The sequence below is a fragment of the Scyliorhinus torazame genome, chromosome 3 (assembly GCF_047496885.1).
Source record: "Scyliorhinus torazame isolate Kashiwa2021f chromosome 3, sScyTor2.1, whole genome shotgun sequence".
In the NCBI taxonomy this organism is placed as follows: Eukaryota; Metazoa; Chordata; class Chondrichthyes; order Carcharhiniformes; family Scyliorhinidae; genus Scyliorhinus; species Scyliorhinus torazame.
The window spans coordinates 26,546,352-26,566,340 of record NC_092709.1 but is presented as its reverse complement, the minus strand read 5'-3'; the positions used below and the strand labels follow the sequence as shown (position 1 = coordinate 26,566,340).

Below are 19,989 nucleotides of genomic sequence, written 5' to 3'. Positions count from 1 at the left end.
GTGCTGTTTCCAAGAGCCGGTGCAGACTCGATGGGCCGAATGGCCTCCTTCTGCACTGTAAATTCTATGATTCTATTCTAGGTAGGATTTAAGAAGTGCCTTGAAAGAGGTAAGCGAGGAATAATAATAATCACTATTGTCACAAGTAGGCTTCAATGAAGTTACTGTGAAAAGGCCCTAGTCGCCACATTCCGGCGCCTGTTCGGGGAGGCTGGTACGGGAATTGAACCCGCGCTGCTGGCTGTGTTCTGCATTACAAGCCAGCGATTTAGCCACTATGCTAAACCAGCCCCTTAATCATGATAATTATTAAGATAATAATCTTTATTAGCGATTTAGCCACTGTGCTAAACCAGCCCACTTTGTTTTTATATGTTTATTAAGAATTTTTAAACAAAATTTTCAACCATACAAACAAAACCCCCCCTCACCTCCGTAACAAAAAAGAAAGAAAGCTTGCATAGCAAGACATGAACATGGCAAGTCAATATGATACAGAACTTTGTACATTGGATTCCTCAATACATGTCAGTTTTCCGGATCATTCATGTGTTTTCTTGTTCAAATGCCCCGCAGAAACCCCCACCTTCTCCCTCCCCCCCCCTGGGTTGCTGTTGTTACTGTCCGACCTTCATCTAACGCTCCACAAGATAGTCTAGGAACGGTTGCCACCGCCTGTAGAACCCCTGCGCAGACCCTCTCAAGACAAACTTTATCCTCTCCAACTTGATAAACCCTGCCATATCACTTATCCAGGCCTCCACGCTTCGCCTCTTTCCACATTAACAAGATCTTTCGCCGGGCTACTAGGGACGCAAAGGCCAGAATGCCGGCCTCTTTCGCCTCCTGCACTCCCGGTTCGTCCACTACTCCAAATATTGCTAGCCCCCAGCTTGGCTTGACCCGGACTTTCACCACCTTAGATACTGTTAGCCACTATGCTAAACCAGCCCCTTAATCATGATAATTATTAACATAATAATCTTTATTACTGGAGGGATACAAGATAGCCAGGAGGGAACTGAAGAAAGGGATTGGGAGAGCTAAGAGAGGGCATGAACAATCTTTGGCGGGTAGGATCAAGGAAAACCCCAAGGCCTTTTACACATATGTGAGAAATAGGAGAATGACTAGAGCGAGGGTAGGTCCGATCAAGGACAGTAGCGGGAGATTGTGTATTGAGTCTGAAGAGATAGGAGAGGTCTTGAACGAGTACTTTTCTTCTGTATTTACAAATGAGAGGGGCGATATTGTTGGAGAGGACAGTGTGAAACAGATTGGTAAGCTCGAGGAAATACTTGTTAGGAAGGAAGATGTGTTGGGCATTTTGAAAAACTTGAGGATAGACAAGTCCCCCGGGCCTGACGGGATATATCCAAGGATTCTATGGGAAGCAAGAGATGAAATTGCAGAGCCGTTGGCAATGATCTTTTCGTCCTCACTGTCAACAGGGGTGGTACCAGGGGATTGGAGAGTGGCGAATGTCATGCCCCTGTTCAAAAAAGGGACTAGGGATAACCCTGGGAATTACAGGCCAGTTAGTCTTACTTCGGTGGTAGGCAAAGTAATGGAAAGGGTACTGAAGGATAGGATTTCTGAGCATCTGGAAAGACACTGCTTGATTAGGGATAGTCAGCACGGATTTGTGAGGGGTAGGTCTTGCCTTACAAATCTTATTGAATTCTTTGAGGAGGTGACCAAGCATGTGGATGAAGGTAAAGCAGTGGATGTAGTGTACATGGATTTTAGTAAGGCATTTGATAAAGTTCCCCATGGTAGGCTTATGCAGAAAGTAAGGAGGCATGGGATAGTGGGAAATTTGGCCAGTTGGATAACGAACTGGCTAACCGATAGAAGTCAGAGAGTGGTGGTGGATGGCAAATATTCAGCCTGGATCCCAGTTACCAGTGGCGTACCGCAGGGATCAGTTTTGGGTCCTCTGCTGTTTGTGATTTTCATCAATGACTTGGATGAGGGAGTTGAAGGGTGGGTCAGTAAATTTGCAGACGATACGAAGATTGGTGGAGTTGTGGATAGTAAGGAGGGCTGTTGTCGGCTGCAAAGAGACATAGATAGGATGCAGAGCTGGGCTGAGAAGTGGCAGATGGAGTTTAACCCTGAAAAGTGTGAGGTTGTCCATTTTGGAAGGACAAATATGAATGCGGAATACAGGGTTAACGGTAGAGTTCTTGGCAATGTGGAGGAGCAGAGAGATCTTGGGGTCTATGTTCATACATCTTTGAAAGTTGCCACTCAAGTGGATAGAGCTGTGAAGAAGGCCTATGGTGTGCTCGCGTTCATTAACAGAGGGATTGAATTTAAGAGCCGTGAGGTGATGATGCAGCTGTACAAAACTTTGGTAAGGCCACATTTGGAGTACTGTGTACAGTTCTGGTCGCCTCATTTTAGGAAGGATGTGGAAGCTTTGGAAAAGGTGCAAAGAAGATTTACCAGGATGTTGCCTGGAATGGAGAGTAGGTCTTACGAGGAAAGGTTGAGGGTGCTAGGCCTTTTCTCATTAGAACGGAGAAGGATGAGGGGCGACTTGATAGAGGTTTATAAGATGATCAGGGGAATAGATAGAGTAGACAGTCAGAGACTTTTTCCCCGGGTGGAACAAACCATTACAAGGGGACATAAATTTAAGGTGAAAGGTGGAAGATATAGGAGGGATATCAGAGGTAGGTTCTTTACCCAGAGAGTAGTGGGGGCATGGAATGCACTGCCTGTGGAAGTAGTTGAGTTGGAAACATTAGGGACCTTCAAGCAGCTATTGGATAGGTACATGGATTACGGTTAAATGATATAGTGTAGATTTATTTGTTCTCAAGGGCAACACGGTAGCATTGTGGATAGCACAATTGCTTCACAGCTCCAGGGTCCCAGGTTCGATTCCGGCTTGGGTCACTGTTTGTGCGGAGTCTGCACGTCCTCCCCGTGTCTGCGTGGGTTTCCTCCGGGTGCTCCGGTTTCCTCCCACAATCCAAAGATGTGCAGGTTAGGTGAATTGGCCAATGATAAATTGCCCTTAATGTCCAAATTGCCCTTGGTGTTGGGTGGAGGTGTTGAGTTTGGGTAGGGTGCTCTTTCCAAGAGCCGGTGCAGCCTCAAAGGGCCGAATGGCCTCCTTCTGCACTGTAAATTCAATGATAATCTATGATTAATCTAGAACAAATGTTCGGCACAACATCGTGGGCCGAAGGGCCTGTTCTGTGCTGTATTTTCTATGTTCTATGTTCTGTTCCCGCAACTCCCCTCCAGAACCCCTCCAGTGCCGGGCATGACCAAAACATATGGACTTGGTTCGCCGGACTTCCTGAGCACCTCCCACATCTGTCCGCCACCCCAAAGAACCTACTCCGCCTCGCCCCCGTCATATGCGCTCTGTGAACTACCTTAAACTGTATCAGGCTAAGCCTGGCACACGAGGAAGAGGAATTAACCCTACTTAGGGCATCAGCCCACAGCCCCTCCTCAATCTCCTCTCCCAGCTCATCTTCCCATTTACCTTTCAGCTCCTCTACCAAAGCCTCCCCCTCTTCTTTCATCTCCTGGTATATCGCCGACTCCTTGCCCTCCCCGACCCATACGCCCGAAATCACCCTGTCTTGAATCCCCTGTGCCGGGAGCAGCGGGAATTCCCTCACCTGCCGCCTCACAAACGCCCTCACTTGCATGTACCTGAAGGCATTTCCCGGGGGTAATCCCGAGGGAGAATTCAGAATGTCCAAATTACCTAACAGCACATCTTTTGGGATTCTGGGAGGAAACCGGAGCACCCGGAGGAAACCCACGCAGACACGGGAGAACGTGCAGACTTCGCACAGACAGTGACCCAAGCCGGACATCGAACCCGGGTCCCTGGTGCTGTGAGGCAACTGTGCTAACCACTATGCTACCTTGCCGTTCTAGAAGGGCAGGGAGATGTAGAGAGGGAATTCCAGAGCTCGGGGTCCAGGCAACTGAAGGTGCGGCCACCAATGGTTGAGCGATTAAAATTGTGGATACACAAGAGGCAGAATTGGAGAAGCGTAGATATCTTGAAGGGCTGGAGTAGATTACAGAGTTAGTGAGGGATGAGACCATGGAGGGATTTAAAAACTAGGATGAGAATTTTAAAGTCAAGACATTGCTTAACCGATAGCCAGTTTAGGTCAGCTAGCACAAGGGTGATGGGGGAATAGGACTTGTTGCGAGTTCAGACACAGGCAGCAGAAGTTTGGATGACCTCAGTTTATGGAGGGTAGAATATGGAAGACCAGCCAGGAGTGCATTGGAGTAATCAAGTCGCAAAGTAACAAAGCCAAGAGTGAGGATTTCAGCAGCAGATGGGCTGAGCCGGATGATGTTACATAGCATTACGTAGAATATATGGCACAGAGACACTGTTTGACCTAATCGGTCCATACTGTTTATGCTTCACTCAAGCCTCCTATCGTTTCTCATCTAAATCTACCATCGTAAGCATCTATCTCTTTTTCCCTCACATACTTGTGTGGCAATGCAGCTGTGCAGTTTGTCTTAAGCACTCCCTGTGGTAGCATGTTACACATTCTCACCTCTCTAGGTAAATATGTTCTTTCTGAATTCCCTACAGAATTGTTTGGTGACTATCTTATATTAGGCTCTTCCACACAAGAGGAAACATTCTCTCTATATTCACCCGATCAAAAGTTTTCATAATTTTAAAGATCTCTTATTAGGTCACCCCTCAGCCTTTTTTCAAGAAGATAGAGATCCAGCCTGCAAGTCTTTTCCAAATATGTAAACCTTCCATTTCTGGTATCATCTTTGTAAATTTTCACTGCATCCTCTTCAGTGTCTCTATATGGTTTATATAATAAGGTAACCAGAACTGCACACAGTACTCTATGTGTAGCGTATTCAAGTTTTGATACATGTTTAGCATAAATTTCCAACAATTCTATCCCTCTAAAATAAACCTCGTGGTTGTTTGCTGATTTTTAGAACCTTGCTAACCTTTGGCACAACTTTTAGCGATTGATATACTCCCAAGATTCCTTTGTTCCTCTGTCCCACCTAGACTTGCACCATCCATGTAATAAGTGACTTCCCTTTTCTCCCTACCAAAATGCACTACCTCAGATATATATGTGGTAAACTTTGTTTGCAAATTATTTGGCTATGCTCCAAGTTAATTAATGTCTTTCTGTAATTTATTGTAGTCTTCAGTTTGGACTATCTCTCTCTAAATTCCGCAGATTAAGAAATGAGGGGCGGAATTTTCCAATTCTTCTCCAAAGTGCTGGACGAGGCGAGAAAAGTGCAGCTTGCTGGCTGCAGAGCAAGCTTTTCTTGCCATATTCTCCATCACTTAGAAGAAAGAAATCCTGGAGGTTGGTGGGGCGGACTGAAAAGAGCCGGCAACTTCAGGTTTCCAGAGATCGGGGCGCCATATTTAATGGATGCCCAGATCTCTGGTAAAAGAAAATTAAGGTTCCGCACCCCTACTCACCTGAGACAAGGAGCCCACCCATCTCCCCACATGCACATGCCCTCCACGCACACATGGGACCCCCGCCCCACCATACACACACACACACACATAGAGCACCCAAGAGGCGCCCCCCCCAGCACTGCCAGGGCACTGTCTGGTCATGTTCCTGTCTCACCTGGGACTTACCTCTGCACCCCTGGTGTGGTCTCATCGTTTGGTTCACATTGCCGGGGGACCAGGGGACAGGAAACCCCACTCATGAGGTGTTAATGTATTTAAATGAGATTCCTCATCTTCCTGGGCGGGAACCTTGTTACATCAATGGCCGTGGTGGGGTGGGGAGGGGGGACAATCGTGCCGCAAGATCTCTCGCAGAATTCTGTGCCCACATGGACATTTGTAAAATCTCGGCTGATGTTTTTGATTCCAAAGTCCAAATTGTTAATGTAAATCTTTTTTTATTCTTTCACGGGTCATTCTTTCAGGGAGCACGGATCCTTGTGGAACACCACCTCCTACCTTCTGCCACTCTGAATAACTTACAGGTGGAAATAGGTGGTCTTCGTGATGGCAGAAATATGGGGTCAGATGCTCATGTCACAGATATGTTATCAGTAGCCTTAATTATGTGATAATTCTTCTAAAGTTCCCTTAGGGAGAAATAGCATCATCTTCGGTTTCCTTGATGGCCTGTTTAAAACTATTTCTCAGGTAATAGGCTGCAAAGGGTGCAATCATACCTTTTTCTATAAGCTGAGAAATGGGGGTCGTGTTAGGTGATGGGAATGCCACTTTAACATTGTCACTGAGGTCATCAAAAGCTGTAACAAAAACAGAAAGTACTGCACAATCTCAGCAGGTCTGACAGCATCTGTAGAGAGTGAAGGGAGCTAACATTTCGAGACTGGATGACTCTTTGTCAACGTTAGAGGACTGGAAATGGGGTCAGATTTATACTCTAGTGGTGGTGCGGGGAGTGGTGGGGCTGGATAATAAAGGGCCAGCGAAAGCTGTCGGATGGCCAGAAATGTTGTCCGGGAGGATCAGTGCTTTGTTGGCAAGATTATTTGCTGCACAATAATCTTTGTCAGCTGGACAAAAATTGAATGCCAAAAACTGCATGGGTTGCCCTTATCTTCTTATTTGCCCTCCACACAACAGGTATCTTGTTTTTTGAGTAACCCTTCATTGCCCTATGTGTCTGGGAATAGTACAAAAGCATCAGCTTCATCTTTAAATCAACTGCTGCATTTCCACTAAGCAGCAATGCCAGATGATCCTTTGCTGCTTTAAAGCCTGGTATACAGTACATGTACATCGTGGGCCGAAGGGCCTGTTCTGTGCTGTATTTTTCTATGTCTATGTCTATGTCTATACATACATAAAATAGCTGTAATTATTCCATCATGGTCTGGCACAATATTTCATCATTATATATTTTTGACCTATAATCTCCCCATGTGCTCAAACTGTATTAATATGCACCCACAGCTTTCTCTGTTATTGTTAGCTTAAAGTGCATGAAACCATATTATTCCTTTGAAAAAAAATTTCAGAAATCCTTGTTACAATATTAATCTTGAGTGCTTTCTTTGGCTCATCAAATATATTCATTTAGCAACTGAATTACATGTAGCTGGAGAGTCATGGGTTCTAACCCAATCTTTGCAAGTTAGCTCATCTCAGCTATTTGCCTCAGTGCCTATTAGTTACAGATGTGCTATCTTTGCATGTGTAAAGATGCTATAATCATCTGCTTTGCTTCCCCACTCAGATCTGCTCACCCATGGATAAAGGCCTATTGGCCAAGGTAATGAAGAGCAGCCAACAGAGAAACTAACCAGAAGCCAGTGCCTTTGTGAGGGGACGGGGGAATAGTAACAAGATATATAATTCACTTCAGAGAAAATTGTGAATATTTATAATAAAATATGATCAGTCTTTGTTTAGGAATTGATTAATTATCGCTTCTATAATGTAAGGTAGTGAATATTTTTTACATGGATTAAGGTGTCAATGTTTTCGGAAGATAATTTGTGTTTCTATTGATTTGCATTCAGTTTGAAAGTGTGATACTAACTTTGACCAGGCATTTAAATGTCACAGATACATACGAGGTATGGATAAAAAAAAATGCTGGTTAAAGTGGACTGATTTATAGTTTGAACATTAACCACAAATAGATTTTGCATATTGCTTTCTTTCTCAACATGTGCTTTCATCAACAACAATACAACAGAATGTCAGTGCAAATTCTCCTCCTTTTGCTGATTACGTTTCATTACAGGATTACGTGTTAAGAGCCTTTATAGTGACAAATATTTACAGCAGCAAGACCTCCTGTAAAAGAAGACTGCTACTTGGCCTTAAATTGATCTTAACCCTGCATTCGGTATTTTTATTCATGACATTTTTAAATAATTTTTGGTTAAAAAAAAAATCTCATGATCTTTTCTTATACTTCACAGAGTGGCAACATACTTGCTTGACATTGGAATCTGTGCAGGAAAGGAAAAATCTGATTTATTCACTGCCAACAAGTGGTGGGAAGACACTGGTTGCTGAGATTTTGATCATGCAGGAACTACTATGTAGGAAGAATGATGTACTGTTTGTTTTGCCATATGTGGCTCTTGTGCAGGAAAAGGTGAGAAAAAAGTGCTTGTTAACTAACTAAGTAAGTGCTGCACTCTAAAGTAACACAGAGGAATTATTAGGGAATTGGTCTTTAAGAAATCTATTCAGTTGTGACTTGCTGCATAAGACTTGGTGCCTCCGTCAATCATCCCACAAGTTCTGTATTTGCAGCTTTCTGAAAGAATATCCTATTGCAAGTGTCAATCAGTGGGTACTGGGTTCTTAAAGCACCCTTTTGTCAGCGGTGGCTTAGTTGGTAACACTCACATCTATGAGTCAGAAGGTTGTGAGTTTAAGTCTCAGTCCGGAGACTTGAACACAAAAATATAGACTGGCACTCCAGTGAAATACTGAGGAAGTGCTTCACTGACAGAGGTGATGTCTTTTGGATGAAATGTTAATAATAATCTTTAATAGTATCACAAGTAGGCTTAGATTAACACTGCAATGACGTTACTGTGAAAATCCTCTAGTCGCCACACTCCGGCTCCTGGTCGGTACACAGAGGGAGATTTCAGATTGTTCAATTCACCTAACAAGCATGTCTTTCAGGGAGTTGGCAAGGAGGCGGGCGGCCATTGGTCGAGTGAAGACAGCACTGTATAACAGCAGGGTGCAGTTCGGCGTTGTGTACCTAGCTAAGTTGAGGGTGACCTACAAATCCAAAGACTTCTATTTCAAGAAGGTGGAAGCGGTGGAGGCGGTTGTGAAGGCAGAAGGACTGGGGCAGAAGTGAGACATGTGACTGAGGATTGGTCTTTGGTTGAGGGTAGGGGATGTGGAGGAGTGTATGTAGCTCTATTTTTCACTGCATGTGCTAAATGAGTCGATGTTGCCTATTTGGACAAGGTAAGAGTTGGGATTTTCTTTTGCAATGATGGTTCTTTGGGGTTTGTGTGTTTACACTGGGGTTGTGTGTTAAAGGGGATTTCTTTGTTTTCCTAGGACCGTTGAGGGGCGTGAGGTCGGGGCAGGGGCCTCCACACTGGCTAGTTTAAGCTGGCCAATGAACGGGAGTGTGGTGGGGGGAGGGGCTGCAGCCATCAGAGCCTGGTAGAAAAGGTTTCCATGAGCCGAGGAGGTATGAAAAGGTGGGGGAGGGGACCGATACTGAGTGAGGTGTTTTCGAGAGGGGAGGATTCTGGGAGGGGCTTTCTATAATTCATGGGTGCCATTTATTGTACATATTCGGGGATTGGATGGCATTGAATATTAGCAGGGGGGGGTTGGACTATATATGTTAATGGTGACTTTGGGTGATTCCTGATTCCTTTTTGTTTGATGTTTATATTGACATGTGGGCTGTTGGGTTGGTGGGAGGATGGGATCAGTGTTGCTGATAAGGAGATTGACATTGTATTCGTTACTGCTTATTGTTTGTTGGTGGGTGTAAATTTTGAAGAAAATGTGAAAAAGGAGAATCAAAATATTTTTTTTAAAAAGCATGTCTTTCGGGACTTGTGGGAGGAAACCGGAGCACCCAGAGGAAATCCACTCAGAAACGGGGAGAATGTGCAGACTCCGCACAGACAGTGACCCAAGCCGGGAATCGAACCCGGGTCCTTGGCGCTGTGAAGCACCAGCGCTAACCGCGGTGATACTATTAAACTGAGGCCTTGTCTGCTGTTGAAGGTGGACACAATAGATCCATGGAGCTAATTTGAAGAGGAGTTGGGAGCTATCCCTGGTGCCCTGGCCAGTATTTATCCCTCAATCAATGTTAAGAAACAAAATTATCTCATCATTATCACTTTGCTGCTTGTGAGAGCAGAAACTGGCTGTTGTATTTCCTACATTACAACAGGGACTACACTTCAAAGGTACTTTATTGGTTTTAAAGCTCTTTGAGACAACCTGGGGTTCTGAAAGATGCTATATAAATGCAAGTCATTTTATGTAAGTCAGTGGTTGTTACCAAAGTACATTTTATTACAAACCTTGCGTGAAAAAAAATGTATTTTGAATTATTCTGTAAAAACTGTATAAATGTGATTATTGGTCTGTCGATTTTTATTCAATCAATTTGCCCTTGTGTAATTATGATTAAGGTATTGGTAAATTTATTTGTCCTTCAGGCAACACCTTTGGGTTTAAATACCTGCTTCCTTTAAGATGTCTTTTAAGATATCAATCCTAGACTGTATTGCTCAAGAGTGCAATGCAGTTAGCATTGCACTCTTGAGGTCCCAGGTTCGGTCACTGTCCATGTGGAGTTTGCACATTCTCCCCGTGTCTGGGTGGGTCTCACTCCACAAGCCAAAGATGTGCAGGATAGGTGTATTGGCCACGCTAAATTGCCCCTTAATTGGAAGGAAAAAAGAGTGCAATGCAGTGCTGGTAGTTGTGCATTGAGTTACCTATCTCAGTTATGCTACTAGTTTTATGTTGCACCCCACGTGCATCTACAGAACACCGACGATTACATTTTAATGTTAGGAAGAATGAAATTTATTAATCTCCCAGATATTCCACGCATTTTTTACACAGACAGACACAGAATTTACAGTGCAGAAGGAGGCCATTCTGCCCATCGAGTCTGCACCGGCTCTCGGATAGAGCACCCTACCCAAGCCCACACGTCCACCCTATTCCCTTAACCCAGTAACCCCACCAAACACTAAGGGCAATTTTGGAGACTAAGGGCAATTTAGCATGGCCAATCCACCTAACCTGCACGTCTTTGGACTGTGGGAGGAAACTGGAGCACCCGGAGGAAACCCACGCAGACACGGGGAGAACGTGCAGACTCCTCACAGACAGTGACCCAGCAGGGAATCGAACCTGGGACCCTGGCGCTGTGAAGCCACAGTGCTAACCACTTGTGCTACCGTGTTGCCTTGGAAAAAAGGAGATGGCATTTGCGTGAGTTTCACTTGCGCTTTGAGAAGTTCTGGCGGTGACTTCTGGTTGCGGCTATGCCTAGGTAGGTGGGTTTCCTCCGGGTGCTCCGGTTTCCTCCCACAGTCCAAAGATGTGCAGGTTAGGTGGATTGACCATGCTAAATTGCCTTTAGTGTCCAAAATTGCCCATAGTGTTGGGTGGGGTTCCTGGGTTATGGGGATAGGGTGGTGGTGTGGATCTTGGGTGGGTTGCTCTTTCCAAGAGCTGGTGCAGACTCGATGGGCCGAATGGCCTCCTTCTGCACTGTAAATTCTATGAAATCTAGGTCGCACGGTCGGCAGCTCCCGCCGATAGCGGACCTTTGAGCCCTTTTAAGGAGCTCCAGCGGCATGTGGACAACATTTCCCAGTGTGGGAAGGAAACAGTGAGGGTCTCCCAGAACTGTATGGAGTGGACCAGGAGTGGAGCGGTCAAAAAAGTGGCTTTAGAGAAGAGAGGAGAATGGGCGTGAAAAAACAAGATGGCGGCTGGCAGGGATCAGGCAGCGTGGGCCCAGTGGTCCCAGGAGCAGCAGGAGTTTTTAAGAAGCTGCTATGCGGAATTGAAAGCGGAGATGTTGGCCCCTATGAAGGCGTCGATTGAAAGGCTGGTGAAGACCCAGAAAATGCAGGGGACGGCGATCAAGGAGGTGCAGCAGAAGGCCTCTGATAATGAGAACGAGATTCTGGGCCTGGTGGTCAGAGTGGAAGCGCACGAGGCGCTGCACAAAAAATGGCAGAAGAAGCTGGAGGACCTGGAGAATAGGTCAAGGAGACAGAACCTGCAGATTCTGGGTCTCCCTGAAGGCGTGGTGGGGTCGGATGCTGGGGCGTATGTGACCACGATGCTGAGTACGCTAATGGGCGGGGGGGGCCTTCCCGAGGCCCCTGGAGCTGGATGGGTCGCACAGAGTCCTGGCAAGGAGGGCGAACGAGCTGCCGAGGGCTTATGGTGGTTAGGTTCCACCGTCTCACCGACAGAGAGTGTGTCCTGCGATGGGCGAAGAAGGAGCGGAGCAGCAGGTGGGAGAACACCGAGATCCGGATTTATCAGGACTGGAGCAGAGCTGGCCAAGAAGTGTGCAGGATTCAATCGGGCCAAGGCGGTCCTCCACAGGAAGGGGGTGAAGTTCGGGCTGCTACAGCCGGCGAGGCTGTGGGTCACATACCAGGGCCGACACGATTATTCTGATACGCCGGATGAGGCGTGGACTTTCAGCAGTTGGACTCGAGTTAATGGATTGCAGTATGTTATGGGGGGTTGATGGTGAGGGGGATGGGGCGGTGTTTGGGTGGGGTTTTCCCCGCGTTTTCTTGTGTCTTTGTGACCCCGTGGCCCGGGGCCCTCGGGGATTTGGGTGAGGTCGCCGTTTGAGAGGAGCTGCGTCACAGGGGGTTGGGTCGGCCTAGGTAGGACGTGCGGTTTTTCCCGCAAAATGGTGGGGATGGTACCTGAAGCGGGGGACAGAACTGTGTTCGATGTCCGCATTGGTTCATATGGGGTGTAAGGAGGGGGACTATCTCTACCTCACTTAGGTGGGGGGGAGGGTGGGGGGCTGGAGATTTGGATGGGGAATCCACAGGGGGATTGGAGGTAGAGGCGGGAGCGGGTCTACATGAGTCAGCTGACTTATGGGAGTGCAATGGCGGGGGAGGCAGGGGGGTTAAGTAGTTGCTTGGCCGGGGGAGGGGGGACTGGGTTGCTGCTGTGCTGACTGTGGGGGAATTGATGGTAAGAGGGAGAGTCGGGGCGGGAAGCCTCCGCCTGGGGGGCTGGAGGGTGCGGGAGGCGCGGGCACGTGGCTGGCCGAAAAAAGGAGATGGCTAGTTGGCAGGGGGGGTAGTGGGTAGCCCCCCGATGCAGCTGATCACGTGGAACGTGAGAGGCCTGAATGGGCCGGTCAAGAGGGCCCGGGTGTTTTCGCACTTAAAGGGGCTAAAGGCAGATGCAGCCATGCTACAGGAAACACACCTGAAGATCGTGGATCAAACCAGGCTGAGGAAGGGATGGGTGGGACAGGTTGGACGCGAAAAACAGGGGGGTCGCAATCCTGGTGAGTAAGCGGGTGGCATTTGAGGCGGTGGGTGTTGTGGCAGATAAGGGGGGTCGTTATGTTATGGTGAGTGGCAGTCTGCAGGGGGCCCGGGTGGTGCTAGTGAATGTGTATGCCCCAAACTGGGACGATGCAGGGTTCATGAAGTGGATGCTGAGCTGGATTCTGGATCTGGAGTCATGTAGTTTGGTAATGGGGGGGGGACTTTAATACGGTCCTGGACCAGACATTGGATCGGTCTAGGTCGAGGTCGGGTGAGAGGCCGGCAGCGGCCAAGGTCCTGAGGGGGTTCATGGACCAGATGGGAGTGGATCCGTGGAGACTTGCCAGGCCAAGGGCGAAGGAGTTTTCCTTCTTCTCCCATGTACACAAGGCTTATTCGCGGATAGATTTTTTTCGTGGTAAGCAGGGCGCTAATTCCGAGAGTGGAGGGGGCGGAGTACTCGGCCATTGCAATCTCGGACCATGCTCCGCACTGGGTGGAGCTGGGGATGGGGGAGGAGAGAGGCCAACGCCCGCTGTGGCGAATGGATGTGGGACTACTGGCGGACGAGGAGGTCCGTGGGCGGGTCCGGAGGTGCATACAAAGATATGTGGAGGCCAATGATAATGGGGAGGTGTCGGTGAGTGTTGTCTGGGAGGCACTGAAGGCAGTGGTCAGGGGGGAGCTAATCTCAAGCAGGGCCCACAGGGAGAAGAGGGAGAGGATGGAGAGGGAGAGGTTGGTGGGGGAGATACTGAGGGTGGATAGGAGGTATGCGGAATCCCCTGAGGAGGGGTTGTTGACGGAGCGGCGGAGCCTTCAAACGGAGTTTGAATTGCTAACCACGGGGAAGGCTGAGGCCCAGTTGAGGAAGGTACAGGAGCAGTGTATGAGTATGGGGAGAAGGCAAGTCAGATGCTGGCGCATCAGTTGCGGAAGAGGGAGGCGGCTAAGGAGATTGTGGGGAATTAGAGATGGGGGGAACATGGTGCTGAGCTCAGCTAAGATAAACAAGGTCTTTAAGGACTTTTATGGTAAATTATACGAGTCAGAACCCCCAGAAGGAGGGGAGGGGATGAGGCAGTTCCTGGACCAACTGAGGTTTCCAAAGGTGGAGGAAGGGTGGGTGAGAGATTGGGGGCCCCGATTGAAATGGAGGAACTAATTAAGAGAAGTTCTGGCGGTGAGGGTTTTGGTGCTATCAGGAGTTAGGTTGCTGGCCTGTTCCTGAATATTAAGTAAGATGTATCCAAAATCCTTTCTTATTAATGCAAACAAAGTAGTACAACATCAGAATAAGTCAATGTGTGATCTGTTGTCTGACTATATTTGACGGAATATCATAGTGAGAAACAAAACATGCTTATACCAAAATTCCTCTCATACATTATGTACTCCACATACTGAAGGTGTGATACGGTCACCAAAAATGAAATATTGGGCGCTGGGGGGGACTTCTTTGTGTTGATCTACCAGATAAGAGTCTCCAGCTCAAATCCCAACGTTGATGGGTTCAGTGCACCCTAAGAAATTCACATACAACAGAGAGGTTGACTATAGACTAACATTACTAATCTTCTTGGATATATACATAGACTATCGAACTAATGTACTTAAGTAAATTGGATGAGAGAGAATTGGGGAAAGGCTTGTTGTATTTAATAACTTTAAAGCAATAATTAGCAAAACTTTTTTGTTTGCTCCCTTTAGGTGCGAGGTCTTTCGTCTTTTGGAATAGAATTTAATTTCTTGGTGGAAGAATATGCTGGAAGCAAAGGGAAGTTTCCTCCAATCAAGCGTAGACAGAAGAAATCTCTGTACATTGCCACCATTGAAAAGGCCCACGGTTTGGTGAATTCCCTAATAGAAACAGAAAGAATTAATAGTTTGGGACTTGTTGTGGTGGATGAGGTAAGCTTTTTATTGTTGCCATATTGATTATCCAATTAACTAATTTTGTCCATAGAATCAAAAAGAAGTTGAAACTACAGTGTAGTGGGCCAACACATTGAAACAGCAATAAAGCAAGTGGAAAGATGCAAATTCAAAGCCCTGTTGACAGGCTCACAAGTTTAACTGTATTCCACAGGGAAGCAGAAAACCTCCTTCAAAAGGAAGAGGGACAATTAGATGTGTCTTTACTAGTCACTCATACAAAGCTCTTGCAAGCAAGCTTCTTTGCAGCTGAAGCTCTGGTGCAATTTCAAAGTTTCTAAGTGTCATTTGTGACGGATTTTGCTGGGAGTTTCCCGCCGGCTCTGTCGGCGAGTTCCCCACCGCTATCCAATGACAGTCACTTTTTGGGCCCTGGGGTGTTTCTCAGGTTTAGCCCATACTTGGAATTTTTTTCATCACTAGGGAGCCGAACTCGGAGATGGGCTGCCATTTTGAAAGGGTGTCCCGATCTCTAAGTGAACTTGTGAGTCTTCCACATCCCCATCCATGGGCAATGTCACCCCCTCACACATGGGTATTCCTCCACCCCCACCCAAGTGAGGATACCCTGCTATGGGGTCCCTGGGCCCCCCCCCAACCCAGTATCCCTACAGTCACCCCAACTTCCCAGATGCTCCTTCTTACCTGCTCTGCATCCCCCAACCCTTCATACCACCCCTCCACCCTCCTTTCAGTGGCCCCTCGGGCCCTTAACCTCGGCAGTGGCACTGGATGGCAGTGCCTCCCGAGCACCTCAGCAGTGCCAGGGTGGCAGGTCCAAGGTGCCCGCGTTCCAAGGGGAGGGCCAAGGGGCCACCCTGAACTATTCCTGGCCACCCAGGGGCCTCCGATGGCCTGGGACACCCCCCCCCCCCGGATATCGTTTCGCCTGGTCCATGTTTGTGTGGACCAGTACTGAACGGCACCCACCTGCGGACTCCCTGCGGAGGCCAGTAGATACGGGTAATTCGGCCTTAAGTAGGTTTACTTACGTGAGCATGGCTTGGTCTCGCCCATTTTGGGCAGGTTCCTGATCCAGACACCTAGCAGGACTTGGGTAGACCTTGCGAGGCATTGTGGCCGTCGGAAGCCGGGAGGCTTCACCCGGGATCTACCGGTCACATCGTGCTCCCATTTGGGCGTGTCGTGGCCGGTAAACCGCAGCCTGTATGTTTGGTTGGAACAGACCGGACACCGTTTAGCACTGGTTTCCACAAACATGGGCCAGGCATATTGGCACTTGAAGGAGTCTGCCATTTCATCGGGGGCTCCTGGGTGGTTGGTCACTGGGCAGGCTGGTACCCTGGCAATGCCGGGGTGAGCAGGTGGCACTGCCAGGTTGGCAGAGGCTATTGCCAGGGTGCCAGCCTGGCAGTGTCCAGGTGGCATCTTGCCCGATTCAGGGATTGGGCCCAGAGGTGAACTGTCCTAATGAGATGGGGTGCGGTGGGCTCGATGATCCCCAAATTGGTACGTTGTGGGGGGGGGTCCAGAGATTTGGACACAATTTAAAAATGGTGCCTGATCTCTTCCTGCACTGAAAGCTGAGCTTGTTAGTGCAGGGCATGAGCCTAAATACAGCCTCAGTGGGGCGTTCCTTGCCGAGGCCCAGAAATGAAACAGAGTCCAATTTAATAGCAGGGTCAATCTCGGTGCTGCAAGATTCGGCAAACACTCAGCTGAACGTGCCCAAAAGAGGAATCTGTTTCATTTCAGTTAATTCGCGCCCTTATGTTGGCTCCCGATTGCCTCAACATTTATCAACCATTGATTCAGTTGCACCCCATGTTACCCAGTCTTTACTCAGCCCAACCCCATCATTCCTAGTCTCTGTCATACCTATTTCATTATTTTTTTAAAAATTGATTTAGAGTACCCAATTATTTTTTTTCCAATTAGGGGGCAATTTAGCATGGCCAATCCACCTAACCTGCTCAACTTTTGGGTTGTGGGGGTGAAACCCAAGCAGACACGTGGAGAATATGCAAACTCCGCACTCCAGTGACCCAGGGCCGGAATTCGAACCCGGGTCCTCAGCGCCGTAGGCAGCAGTGCTAACCACTGCGCCACATGTCGCCGTGTACCTATTTCATTATTGATGACAGTTTTCAGTTCTCTGAATAAGATGGACAGGACAAGACATCCAATTTCCACTGAGTCTGCCCCATTCTGTCATTTAAAAAATTGTTTCATGGGACGTAAAAAGTTGTTCCCCATCCCTAATTTTCAATTTTACAGGGCGGTTAAGAGTCAACCACATTGTTGATGGGAGTCTAAAGTCACATAACATTAGTGAACCAGATGGGTTTCTAATCGATAATCATTTCATGGTCACTTTACTGAACAAGCTTTCTAATTCCAGACTTATTCATTTAATTTAAATTCCACGAGCTGCCATGATCAGATTTGAATCCATGTCCCCAGGGCATTTGCCTGGGCCTCTGGATTATGTATTCAGTGACCGTACCACTACGCCACCATCTCCCTTTGTCACAACGCTGCATCAAGAGCTTCAATTTTCCCCATCCACCAACTGCCATATAATCTCCTGGGAAACACTGTACTCCCTAGGCCATCAGCTCTCTGCCTTTCTGTCTTTTAAAGGTCTTCTCAAAACCAACCCATTCACCATAATTTGTCACTTATAGATGATATCATATCAAAGCTCCAAAACCTAGGACTTGGCTCCCCACTCTGCAACTGGATCCTCGGTTTTCTGACCAACAGACCACAATCAGTAAGAATGAACAACAACACCTCCTCCACAATAGTCCTCAACATCGGTGCCCCGCAAGGCTGCAAACTTAGCCCCCTACTCTACTCCCTGTACATACACGACAGCGTGGCAAAACGTGGTTCCAACTCCATCTACAAGTTTGCTGATGATACGACCATAGTGGGCCGGATCTCGAATAACGATGAGTCCAAATACAGGAGGGAGATAGAGAACCTAGTGGAGTGGTGTAGAGACAACAATCTCTCCCTCAATGCCAGCAAAACTAAAGAGCTGGTAATTGACTTCAGGGAGCAAAGTACCGTACACACCCCTGTCAGCATCAACGGGGCCGAGGTGGAGATGGTTAGCAGTTTCAATTTACTAGGGGTGCACATCTCCAAAAATCTGTCCTGGTCCACCCACGTCGATGCTACCACCAAGAAAGCACAACAGCGCCTATACTTCCTCAGGAAACTAAGGAAATTTGGCATGTCCACATTGACTCTTACCAACTTTTACAGATGCACCATAGAAAGCATCCTATCAGGCTGCATCACAGCCTGGTATGGCAACTGCTCGGCCCAGGACCGCAAGAAACTTCAGAGAGTCGTGAACACCGCCCAGTCCATCACATGAACCTGCCTCCCATCCATTGACTCCATCTACACCTCCCGCTGCCTGGGGAAAGCGGGCAGTATAATCAAAGATCCCTCTCACCCGGCTTACTCACTCTTCCAACTTCTTCCATCGGGCAGGAGATACAAAAGTCTGAGAACACGCACGAACAGACTCAAAAACAGCTTCTTCCCCACTGTCACCAGACTCCTAAATGACCCTCTTATGGACTGACTTCATTAACACTACACCCTGTATGCTTCATCCGATGCCAGTGCTTATGTAGTTACATTGTATATGCTGTGTTGCCCTATTATGTATTTCTTTTATTCCCTTTTCTTCTCATGTACTTAATGGTCTGTTGAGCTGCTCGCAGAAAAATACTTTTCACTGTACCTCGGTACACGTGACAATAAACAAATCCAATCCAATCCAATGGCGGGATTCTCCGACCATCCGCTGGGCCGGAGAATCGCCGGGGAGCGGCGTGAATCCCGCCCCGCTGGCTGCCGGATTCTCCGGCGACAGTTTTTCGGCGGGGGCGGGAATCGCGCCACGCCGGTCGGGGACTGTTGGCAGTGGCCTCCCCCAGCGATTCTCTGGCCCGCGATAGGCTGAGTGGCCACCCGCTTTCGGCGGGTCCCGCCGGCGTAAAATACACCAGGTCCGTGCCAGCGGGACCTGGCTCTGCGGGCAACTTTGGGAGTCCTAGGGGGGGGCATGGGGGGATCTGGGGACCCCACGGTGGCCTGGCCCACGATTGGGGCCCACCGATCCGCGGGCGGGCCTGTGCCGTGGGGGCACTCTTTCCCTCCGCGGCGGCTGCTGTAACGGTCCGCCATGGCCAGCGCAGAGAAGAACCCCCCTACGCATGCGCTGGGATGACGCCAACTCCGCCGGCGCTGGCCTAGCCCCTGAAGGTGCGGAGGATTCCGCACCTTCCGGGCAGCCAGATGGCAGAGTGGTTCACGCACCTCCTCGTCCTCTGCACCTTCCAGGCGGCCCGGCTGGAGTGGTTCACGCCACTCCTCGGTGCCGGTACGGCCCGCCCCGCCGGCTAGCGGAGAATCCCGCCCCATGTCTGTTTATCCTTTTTTCTGAAATGCCTTGGATCATTTTTCTATGTTAGTGATGTGTTGCTTTTCTTTTTAATGTAGCTGCACATGCTTGGTGAAGGAAGTCGAGGGGCTATACTAGAGATGGCATTGTCTAAAATCCTCTACATATGCAGTGAGTAATACCAATACTTGCACTTTGTAGCATTTTTATATTTTAATTTGTTCATATCTCCTTGAGAGTGAGGTGGCCTGGAATAAATTATATATTGTGGGAAGGGAATATTCTCATTTTGCTCATTTGTAACCGCACCCAAGCACTATCTTCTGTGATTTTATACCGTTTTCAAATCTTTCTCCCGCTTACAATCGCACTGCTAATAGCATTTGCATCCTCCCACCGGCGCAGGGCGTGTAGCTCCCTGCCGCTGCTGGCGGGGGGGCGGAGCATCGGAATGGGATTGGCGCCCCGGTTTTTCTCCCGACGCGCAATTCTCTGCCGCATTGGTAACTCGGCTGCCGGCTGCAGAGACCCAGAGTGTTTATCATTCTAAATCATTAGGAATCAGATTGAGCTCGCAAGAGAACTAAGAGACTATTGACAACAAAGACTAGTTGATTTTGTTTCAAAGACAGCTGCTGCCCACATCTTTCATT

General features: G+C 48.2%; 1 protein-coding gene across 2 annotated transcripts in view; it reads left to right on the top strand.

Moving 5' to 3' along the window:
* Nucleotides 1–19,989, top strand: part of helq (helicase, POLQ like) — an 85,197-nt gene that overhangs the window by 6,594 nt on the left and 58,614 nt on the right. For both annotated transcript variants that reach the window (XM_072495453.1, XM_072495452.1), the window contains exons 3-5: nucleotides 7,927–8,105; nucleotides 14,722–14,922; nucleotides 19,435–19,507. In XM_072495453.1, coding sequence (XP_072351554.1) covers nucleotides 7,927–8,105; nucleotides 14,722–14,922; nucleotides 19,435–19,507 — 453 coding nt within the window. The remainder of the gene's footprint in view (nucleotides 1–7,926; nucleotides 8,106–14,721; nucleotides 14,923–19,434; nucleotides 19,508–19,989) is intronic.